The sequence below is a fragment of the Sesamum indicum genome, linkage group LG8 (genome assembly GCF_026168435.1).
Source record: "Sesamum indicum cultivar Baizhima isolate 11 linkage group LG8, ASM2616843v1, whole genome shotgun sequence".
Taxonomy (NCBI): Eukaryota; Viridiplantae; Streptophyta; class Magnoliopsida; order Lamiales; family Pedaliaceae; genus Sesamum; species Sesamum indicum.
In genome coordinates this window covers 6,267,349-6,278,627 of record NC_142664.1, presented here as the reverse complement: position 1 = coordinate 6,278,627, position 11,279 = coordinate 6,267,349, and the positions used below count along the sequence as shown (strand labels likewise).

Genomic DNA, 11,279 nt, shown 5'->3' with positions numbered 1-11,279 from the left:
AAGAGGTCGAAAAATTACTCAGAGCCGGGTACATATCCGAAATCCAATATACAAATTGGTTATCTAACGTCGTGCTAGTCCCCAAGTCTTCAGGGAAATGGCGCATGTGTGTTGATTCCACAGATTTGAACAAAGCCTGTCCGAAGGATCCGTATCCCTTGCCGAGAATTGACTTGATGGTCGACTCTACTACCGGGTTCGAAATGTTTTCAATGATGGATGTTTACCAGGGATATCATCAAATCCACATGGCGAAGGAGGATAGGGATAAGACCTCGTTCATCACTGATAAGGAGATTTATTGCTACAACATGATGCCATTTGGGCTGAAAAATGTGGGCGCCACATATCAGCGACTTGTAAATCAAATGCTCGGTGATCTCTTGGGAAAGACAGTGGAAGTATATGTGGATGACATGCTCGTTAAAAGCAGGAGATCGCAGGATCACTTGGAAGATCTTGCTCAGGCGTTCAGCATAATGAGGTCACATGGAATGAAGCTTAACCCAGACAAGTGTACCTTTAGAGTGACAGGAGGAAAGTTTTTAGGGTACATGATTAGCGAACGTGGGATAGAGGCGAACCCAGAAAAGATCCAAGCTATAATGAATTTGAGGTCGCCGACTTCGATCAAAGAAGTGCAAAAGCTTACGGGCAAGATCGCATCGCTGAGCAGATTCATATTTTGATCGGCAGACAGAAGCTTACCGTTCTTCAAGATCTTGAGAAAAGCAAAAAACTTCACACGGACCATGGAATGCGACCAGGCGCTACAGGGCTTGAAAGAATATCTCACTAAGCCACCCCTGCTCGCAACCCCGAAAGAAGGAGAGACATTGTTTTTGTACCTTGGGGTATCTGAGAATGCGGTTAGCTCCGCGTTGGTAAGGGAAGAGGAAAGCAACAAGAACCCAGTCTATTATGTCAGCAAGATGCTCTAGGGAGCAGAGTCCCGATAGTCCAAGATGGAGAAGCTTGCTCTTGCTTTGGTGGTGACGGCTCGAAAACTACGACCATACTTCCAATCGCACAAAGTGGTGGTGCTGACACACCACCCTCTCAAACACGTGATGTCGCGACACGAAGCCTCCGGGAGGTTGATCAAATGGGCGGTCGATGGGGCAGTACGAAATTGAATATCAACCTAGAACAGCCCAGAAAGCACAAGTGCTGGCAGATTTTGTGATGGAGTTGTCCAACGACCAGAAAGAGCCTGAAACAGTCGAACAACCTTGCTTGAAATGGATGCTACATGTCGATGGATCTTCTAACGTGAATAATGGGGGAGCAGGCATATTAATTCAAGGGCCAAAGGGGGTGGAGATCGAAGTTGCAGCTCGCTTATCTCTCCCGGTGCCGAACAATGAGGCAGAGTATGAGGCACTGATACTGGGTCTAGAGCTCGCACATGAAGCCAGTGCCCGGGATCTGGAGGTTTTCACAGACTCCCAATTGATTGCCCTACAGATCGAAGGAACGTACGAAACAAGGGAGAGGACGATGTCATCGTACAAAGAGATCGTTCAGCGATTAATGGGTAAATTCGAGAAGTGTTCTGTTTTGCAGGTCCCTAGGGTGGAAAACGACAAAGCATATGCCTTATCTAAATGTGGAGCTGCAATGGATGGAATCCAGGATCGCAAAATCACAGCCCTAGTACGCGATCGGCCGTTTCGAACAAAGTGGAGGTGCAGGTAGTCTCAGATACGGGGTCATGGAAGGATGAAATTGTGAAGTATCTTGAGGACGACACCCTGCCCGTCGACCCCATTGCAGCGAAGAGAGTCAAATTTCGAGCTACCCGATTCACCTTGCTAGCAGGCCAGCTCTACAAACGGACAGTGGATGGGCCCCTCCTGAAATGTCTAGACGAGGAGAGAGCCCTTTATGTGATGCGGGAAATCCATGAGGGAAGTTGCGGAAATCACTCAGGCGCGAGATCGCTAGCACAAAAAATCATGCGACAGGGATATTTTTGGCCCACTTTAGTCAAAGATTCCAAAGACCTGGTCAGAAAATGCGAGAGCTGCCAAAAATACGCCTCCCTGATACACCAGCCGGTGACCCCAATGGAGCCGATTAGATTAGCGTGTCCGTTCGACCAATGGGCAATCGACATTGTCGGACCTTTTCCACCCACGCAAGCTCAGAAGAAATTCATCATTGTGGCGGTCGAATATTTCTCCAAGTGGGTCGAAGCGGAAGCAGTGGCCAAGATATCCGAGAAGGAAGTCATCAACTTCATCTGGAAGAACATTATTTGCAGGTTCGGGATACCTAGAATATTAATATCTGATATTGGCACCCAGTTTTAGGGGAGAAAGATTACAGAATGGTGCAAGGAGCTCAAGATCGCACAGCACTTCACTGCAGTCGCAAACCCTCAAGCGAACGGGCAAACCGAAGTGACTAACCGGACGATCTTGCAGCACTTGAAGACAAGCCTCGAAAACAAGGGATCGTGGGTTGACGAGTTGCCGGAAGTTCTGTGGGCTTATCGCACAACTCCGCGATATGCCACGGGTGAGACTCCTTTCTGCCTAGTATACGGGACAGAAGCTATCAAATTAGGGAGGAGTCGCAAAGAATCATGCAGTACAATCCCGAAGCTAACCGAGATGAGCGAAGCTTCGACCTCACGGTGATTGAAGAAAAGAGAGAGGTCGCGTACGCCCGAATTCTGCACCATAAGGGATTGATGATGAAGAGCCACGATCGCAAGATTCGACCACGCCAACTGCAAGTAGGAGATCTCGTGTTGAAAAAGGTAGAAGCCTCCAAGCACGTAGGAAAGTTTGAGCCGCCATGGGAGGGACTATACAAGATAACCAAGATAAAAAAGAAGGGTACGTACAGGCTGCAAGATATGCAGGGTTGAGACTTGCCGCGCCCATGGAATATACAGAACCTGAAGAAGTTCTACGCGTGAACAATGAAGAAGTCGCATGTTGGAGCCTGTGAAAGGCCATCGATCTCAAGGAGATTGCATTCAGGAGCCTATGAAAGGCCATCAACCCCAAGGAGATCGCATTCAAGAGCCTGTGAAAGGCTATCAACCTCAAGGAGATCGCATTCAGGAACCTGTGAAAGGCCATCAACCTCAAGGAGATCGCATTCAGGAGCCTGTGAAAGGCCATCGACCTCAAGGAGATCGCATTCAGGAGCTTGTGAAAGGCCATCGACCTCAAGAAGATCGCATTCAGGAGCCTGTGAAAGACCACCAATTATGTAAGGTTAGGAAGATCATACCTTGTATATTGGGCATAGTTATTACTGCACATGTCAATGATAGGAAAAACTTGAATCAACTGTAATTTTCCTGAAGCAATTTATAAAACTGTGTACATTTTCATGCTTATCTTTGTATATGCACATTTCTATGTTTTTATCGTTATCTACTAGCAAAGTCATCCAATTAAACGTGAACTGAAAAAGACGCGTCCAACTATGCGATCTGAAAAAGACGCATCCAATTAAACGCGAACTGAAAAAGACGCGTCCAATTATGTGATTTGAAAAAGACACATCCAAATAAATGCGAACTGAAAAAGATGCGTCCAACTATGTGATCTGAAAAAGACACATCCAGATAAACGCGAATTGAAAAAGACGCGTCGAACTATGCGATCTGAAAAAGACGCATCCAATTAAACGCGAACTGAAAAAGACGCGTCCCATTATGTGATCTGAAAAAGACACATCCAGATAAACGCGAATTGAAAAAGATGCGTCCAATTATGTGATCTAAAAAAGACACATCCAGATAAACGCGAACTGAAAAAGACGCGCCCAACTATGCGATCTGGAAAAGACGCATCCTTCCTTCTAACTGAAAAAGAGGCGTTTTCTTATACGAACAGAAATACGTTCAGTTTGTTACAGGAGAGGGGATGCAATCTTCAAACGATTAAAAGCAGTAAAGGAAACAAGAGGAAGCAAACACGCCAGAGGACAAAAAATGATTTCATTGATGAATTTTCATTTACAAGTTCTCTCTATGCCCCACGAGTCAATTCCCCTAAATATACAAGTCAGTGTTCTCGATATATCAGGGGGAAGAAAGAATCATACAAAAAAAGGCTCAAAATCCTATAAAAAACGGGAGGAGATCAAGTAGCACCACCATCATCATCTTTGTCCTCAGCCTCAGCTTCTAACTCTGCACGCAAGGCCATGAATTCGTTATCCTTCAGATCAGGGTCGGGGGGATAAGGCTGGAGATCGCCATCGAGAGTGATATCCAACTGGCTGCGATCAAAGGACTCTTGGAATCCGCCAAGTTTCTCGATTTGGAATTCGCAAGTCTTGTAACCCTTGGCAAACGAGTCAGTAGATTTGAGTTCCAAGGCAGTCGTAAAAGTGTCCATATTCAAGAAATCGCGGACGCCAGCCATTCGAGAACCAGCCAGAAGTTTTTGGTGTTCTTCCAAAGTGATGCGACCGGACTGGCCTTCCTCGAAACCTCGCGTATGGCCTTCGGCCAGTCTAGCCTCCCGGCCAGCCTCGAACCCTTCCTTCCTGCCTTCAGCCAGAGCAACATCCCTCTCAGACAAGGCGATCTCCTTCTCCTTCTTGGCGACATCGAGCAATCTCCTTCTCCTTCTTTATGCCCTCCAAATGCTTGATCTTTTCCGCATAGGCCAGTAGTTCGTCTGCGTGCTTCAGCTCCTGGTTATCCCGTTCTACCAACTGGGCTTGGAGCTCCTTCACCTTCCTATTAGTCATGATGTAGTTCTTACGATAGGATGTGCACTTCAGGGACAAGCTCCAGAGAAATGTTAAGCCCTGCAAAATCACGCAAAGTTATTCGAGATCGAACATGCAAGCCGGTCCAAGAACAAAAGATTACCTGCAGCATGGCATGAGCCCCATATTGCTCGATCCGAACAGGGTTGTTCGTCACCAAGGAGCTCTGGTCGTGGAGGGAGGTCATTGAATTGTACAGATCGAAAGGTTCTCCCCCCGCTTTAGCACAAAGCACCGTGCTGGAGGAGCTATCCCACCTGGAAGGTGTTGCGTCTCCCTGAGGTGCATCAGACTGCGACTGAAGACCCCTTACAAATTCCCGAGTCTCCTCCCAGTGTAAAGCGAGCTGCTCCAACCTCAGGAACCTATCTCGCTCGTCCTCTTGGCTAGATTTGTCTGCAGCTTCCCAAGCCATCCTGCTCAGAGTCTTAGGCCGTTGGGATTTGAATTTTGAAGAACTGGAAGGATCCGCTAGCTCTTTCCCCTTTGAAGCTTCCCCCTACCCGTGTTTTTGCGAGGACCGCTTTCTTTTCTTCGACTTCTCCCCACCTTCGCGATCTGGCCTCTCAAACCTCCCCCCCCGGTCTTCGCTGATAGTGTCTAAGTTCAGGTCGAGGTCGCTGGAGTTCTATCCGAGGAGGGGTTGGGAAGGAGTCTCTTCACTATCAACCGGGATAGGCTGACAATTCGCGGGACTCGCTGGCACATGGGCTCGCGGAGGAACGGGCGCAGGAGGAAGATCCTTAGGAGGAAGGTCCTTAGCAGGAAGATCCTTAGAAGGAGCGATCCGCTTCCCCTTAGCCTTGGCCTTGACCATTTTGTTCGCGGCTGCCTTCATCCGTAGAGTATTGCGCGAACTCATGATTATGCTATCTGCAAGAAAAGCCAAAGCGTGTGAGCAGGTTCGAACAGGATGATGAAAACAGTGATAGAAAAGAGAATCACCTAAGGACTCTTCGATGTGGAGGGATGCTGGAGAGAGCCCAGAAAGTTGCAAAACCTTCTCAGAGAGAAGCTTCTTGGGTCGTATTTATAAGCCGTTAGGCTAGTTATCTGATCGCCCTCCAGCCCCCCTCCACTGGTTTTCGGAATAGGTTTATACTTGGTCTATTCATTCTTAAAGGGCCAGACACCTCTAGGAGATCGAATGAAAATATAGCGATCTAACCAGACCCCTACATTCGACTTCAGGACGCTCAGATACTAGCATTCGGGCCTGGCCGAAAGATAAAAGAAGCCTCTACTACTGGATCGTTTCGAAGTGGTGAAAGAATACGAACTCCAAAAATTATCAAAATTGGGTTCTATACCTAGGAATTGCATTATTACAACAAAAAGGACGATATGAGTAATAGAATTGGGGGAAAGTTGCATAGGGCATAACCCCAATTTATTCAAAATCGAGGCTATAGGGGGAGACAAAGGGAATCGCAGTCCAGCATCGAGGTGTTTGATAGAAAAAGCACTAAAACCCTCGGGAGGACGGTGCATGCAATCAAAAGTGGCAGGAATGATAATATCGTAATCAGGCGGAATGTAATATTTCTCCCTAATCTTAAGAATAGGCGTCCTAACGTTACTGACTACGACTTCCCAAGGATTTTTGGCGAGCCTATCTTGGAATTTTGCAAGAGTTGATGGGCCGGCATGTTCATCAGTAAGCTTCGAAATAGGAAACTTTTTGTTCCTTTTTGGAGAGGTAGAGAAAGACCCGTGAGAAGACTTAAATGTAGACCTAGATGCGGACCCAGATATAGATCTAGACGTGGACCCAGATGCAGACTTAGAAGAGGTCGTAGAAGACCCCGAACCAGGGTGCGACTTAGAGTTCGAATTAGAGCTGGAAGACATCGTACCTTAGAACAGGATGACTCTGGAAGCTGCAGATCGAATGCGGACTTCGGGTTGCGAATACGAGTCGCAGAAAGTGTATATGTGGGGCAGGAGAAAAGGTTTGAATGGCTGGTGTATTTATAGACGAGCCCCTCTTGAGATGCGCGCCGAAGGGCAAACCGATGAGATGTCGCCACGTGTCCACCTGGGTAGCCGATCGACGGATACGACGGTTCGACTTCTTCAAAGGCCACGGTCGTGCACTTTGAAAAAGTGGGGGAGTAATGATGGGTATACACATGTAACCCCTGCGAAAAAACCAAACTACCCTTTATTAAGGGCACAAAGTCATTTCGCGATCAAGATTCGCGCCCTTTTGTAACGGGCGGGTCGCGGAGGACCCGATCCGGATCGCACAAACCGACTGAAGACCCGGACAATGACAGCCATTCGATCAGAACGTAAGCCAGCAGGATAAAGCCACGTGGCCCAGTCAACAGTATCCAGCTGTGCCTATAAATAGACCCCGAAACGCCGTTATTGAGGTAACTGTTGCGCATTTATTGAAATAGAACTTTGAGATCGCATACATTTCTCTCGATCAACCTAACTTGAGCGTCGGAGGGTCATTGTCGGGGATGTGCCCGACGAGCTCACGGTTCGTGTTTTATTCTCAGGGAACCCAAAATCTGATCTAGGAAGAATTGGACTATCTGCAGTGAGATCGTCTCAGGAGATCACTAATTTTGACCCGGAACAAGGGTTGAGATAAAAGTCGAGCTCACTCAAAATAATAATTTTTTTAAAAGGTTAAATACAACAAAACCCTCTATAATAATACTTTTTGGGAAGTACTCAATTTTGGTATTGACAAATGTTTATAGAGCTAGAACGAAAATGTGATTCTTCGAAAATAGTTGCAAATTACTATTTCACATGACAAAACATGTCGTTGTCAAAATTAGAAGAGACGCCTCCTAAGTCATATCGTTCATGTTTTGTCTTAGTATTTAAATGGGAAAAATGCAAGCAACCCCTATGTAATATCTCAAATGAGCAAATTACTCCTTTATGAAAAAAAAATAGCGATTTACCTCCCTATGGGTGTGGTCAGAGGTCAGCTTCGGTTTGTCACATCTTTTCGATTATCTCTTGTTATGTAAGCTCTTTGTACTCGTCTCTCGACATCATAATTAAATGTAGTTTACTCATCGTAAAATGTGAAATGAGCAAATACCCTCCTCTGTAAAAAAAAAATTAGTAAATTTTTCTCATGTATTTGAAAATGAAGCAAATTAGCTCATATTGGTGGTTTGGGAGGGGAGGTAGTTTGCTTCATTTTTCAAAACACGTAGGATAATTTACTATTTTATTTTCCACGGGAAAACTTTTTATTCATTTCTCATATCACAAGAGATTAAAGTGCATTGTTTTCCCTCGACATCATGACCTTTCATTTTGTGGGTCCCACGAGTTGAAGATATAATATTAAAGGACCATCCTTATACCATAACTTTTTAATATGAATATTTTAATACAATTTTCTTACGTGCAACTCTTCATTTAAAAATATTATTATTGACTACAATATTAATAATTGTGGCTAAGAATTATGACAAATAACTAATATTAATCACATTTAAATAAAATTTATGTAGAAAAATTAATTTTTCATCATGAAAAAATTATTTGTGATATCTAAGAGTCATAGTAAAAATATTTATCATGTCTTTTAGTAATAATAAATATTTTAGCCACCCTCGCAGAAACTACGACTAATAACTATTGCATGGCCGAGTAATTAACTATTTACTATGGCTATTTATTATTAACCATGGCTAATTTGTTATATTTCTTGTAGGGTCTTGCATGTGGATTTTTTATTATTATTATTATTATTAATATGAGATGATAACATCGAGTCCCAATTTTATTTATTTGGAATTATTCTAATAATATATTAAATGACTACTTTATGTAAAGTTTAATATTAATACATTAACATATAATCCATGTAATCGAGATAAGTAACTCTATAATATGTACAACACAATAAAACATATAATCTATATTTTATTGTTAAGAGAGAACAGCCTTTTGATGATATCTACTTTTTTTTATTTGCCAATTTATATATTCTTTTAATTTTTAATTTAATTAATTTTATTAACTTCCCATCCTCCCCTTCTTCCAAACCCCCAAATCACTCCTCTAAAACCCCAAAACTAGGATAATGGAAGGTGTATGGTAGAATCAACCTGCTATAACTGATTGAAGAAAAACACTCTTAATCCTTTTCCCTAGGGTTTTTTTTTTAATTTCTCCAACATTATGTATTATCTATATTTATCAATATTTTTTATAAATGAAAATATTTTATGAACTTATTATCTTATACATATATTTTTAAGTATTTTTTACTCTACAAAAATTAAATTGTAATGTCATTTATACAAACATTTTATTTTAAATAAATTCTGACACTTATTAGTGTGACTATTAGGGGCACCATATGGTGAAGTATCAAAATTTACAAAAGGTTGCTATAAAGACCTATTTCTAGTTCCAGTATAACTTTTTGGAATATCCTTACATAGATGGTAAGTCATGTACTTATGGTTGAGCCACGTCGTTATAGCAAACGTTTACCTTTAATTTCAACACAATATATATTTCAATAACGAAAAGCAATAAACATCACAAAATAAAATACATATATAGCCCAAAGGGTATAAGGGTTAAACGGCTTATTCCAACTACCTAATACCTCGTTGTGTCCGCACCAAGAACATAATCTGCGAAAGTCTTGAGATTGACATAAGAGGTACCTCCATCTTCCGGTTTGCGTACACTCAATCCAGTCCTCCACAAATCTTGTATGAGTTTGGCATTTGTGGTCTGATCAGTCCGTTGTGGGAACGACACCACAGGCACCCCTGAAACTAAACTCTCAAGCGACGAGTTCCAACCACAGTGAGTCAAAAAGCATCCCACAGAAGGATGCGACAGAACCTCCACCTGAGTACGTACACCAAGGCACAATCTTGCGTTGCTTTTCCAAATCCTTCCCACAGCTCAGCATTTCCTCTAGTTTCCCACTATTTTCTACGCCTCTGATCACCCAGAGGAATGGCCTTACGCTTTTGATCAGACCTTTGGCTATCTCTTCCATTTGTGGTTTAGATAGCTCAGAATAGCTGCCAAAAGCTACATAAATTACAGATAATTTCTTTTTGGAGTCCAACCACTGTACATAATTCAGAGACTTCTGGATCAAGTCACCTCCAAATTCAGTATCCAAAGGGTCTTTTCCATCTAAAAATGCGGACGGAATTAGTGGCCCTATATCCATCAACTTGTACTTATCTATAACACTCAAAGGCCCGGGCTCCTAGGCTTGAAATGTGTTCACAAGGACTATCGGGCTATTCTCTCTGTCAAGAATCTCACAATTCTGTGTGTAAATTGGCAGTGCAAAGTCATATACGTTGGTGTTTGAAGGAAATAGAAACGATGGCAGATCACTAGGCTCGAACACCGGTAGTGGGAAGCTTAATGACTTCATTACTTCGAGCAGCATCAAAATACTTATTGAAGTAGTAAAAATAAACACCAAAAACAGTGGCTGGTTGGATCCAGAGAAGACTTACTGGAATGTGAAGATGGGAAGCCACTTGACCAGCCCAAGGGACAAGAAGACTGTAGATTACACGAGTAAAAGGATGCCCTTCTTCCCGTTTTGCCCGAATAGCGTCTTCCACTGCCTTGCTGCCGTGATTTCCGAGTGCAGATATAATGTTTTGAGCATCATCAGTTGACCAGCCATTGTTAACCATCGGTAAAGGAAACGAAGTCGATTAGGCCATCAACTGTTGAAGAAGTTGTGGTCATGCGGCGTATGGCGGAATGGCTGGTTAAGAAGGTGACCTTAACGCCAAGTTTTGAGAGGCGCTTCGCAAACTGGAGAGATGGATTAATATGGCCTTGAGCTGGAAATGTGACTAGCAGCACATGGACCATTTTCACAAGGAGACCACCGGAGAAGAGCAAGCAGTAATACTCAGTGTCTGTGTGTGTGATATATGGATAGTGTTCGTCATGGAGTACAATATAAAGATAAGGTTTAGTTTGGAGATTACTGGTTGTGTTAATTACATCTGACCAAGGAAAGATTAGCATGGAAAAAAGAAACCATCGAATTTTTTACTTTTTTTTTTTAAATTGATAAAATACGAAACCGAAATTAATATTGAATTAACTTATCAAAATCAATAGTATAATATTATTAATTAAACCACAGTATGGAGAAAAAAGTATTAGCGACAAAAAATTAATTAAGTAACAAAATTAAAATTATCATTAATTATCTATATTATATAACTATATGCGAAAATGACAAATTTGGTTCTGTAAGTATGAGTAGCTGGCACATTTAGCTCTTTATCTTTCAAACCGACAGATTTTGTCCGTAACTTTCAAGAAGCGACATATTTAGTTTTGAAACCAAATATAGGATAATTTTACCCCTATATAACTTTAAAATGAACTTTTTAGTCTAATTTCATTTATATTTGGATTCTGATTCCCATGCTCACTTAGAATGGTATCAGAGTCTAGATTTATTGAAAACATATTTGTTTATATCACATTTAGATGTTTTATCCACTAACGAAGAAGACTATTTAAGAAAATAGGAACAA

At 42.5% G+C, this 11,279-nt stretch overlaps 1 protein-coding gene and 1 pseudogene across 1 annotated transcript; one reads left to right on the top strand and one right to left on the bottom strand.

Moving 5' to 3' along the window:
* Nucleotides 1-1,116: 1,116 nt before the first annotated feature.
* LOC148787147 (uncharacterized) lies at nucleotides 1,117-2,645 on the top strand. The gene is made up of 3 exons (XM_088883498.1): nucleotides 1,117-1,537; nucleotides 1,636-2,231; nucleotides 2,316-2,645. The coding sequence occupies exons 1-3, from the start codon at nucleotides 1,117-1,119 to the stop codon at nucleotides 2,643-2,645; spliced, it is 1,347 nt and encodes a 448-aa protein (XP_088739624.1).
* Nucleotides 2,646-9,229: 6,584 nt separating this feature from the next.
* On the bottom strand, nucleotides 9,230-10,839 carry LOC105167807 (UDP-glycosyltransferase 75C1 pseudogene; annotated as a pseudogene).
* Nucleotides 10,840-11,279: the final 440 nt, after the last annotated feature.

Coding starts and splice junctions, on each gene's coding strand:
- LOC148787147 (XM_088883498.1), top strand. CDS start 1,117: ATGGGGCAGTACGAAATTGAATATCAACCTAGAACAGCCCAGAAAGCA. Junction 1,538..1,635: donor GATCGTTCAGCGATTAATGG/GTAAATTCGAGA, acceptor GATGGAATCCAG/GATCGCAAAATCACAGCCCT. Junction 2,232..2,315: donor CCAAGATATCCGAGAAGGAA/GTCATCAACTTC, acceptor ACCCAGTTTTAG/GGGAGAAAGATTACAGAATG.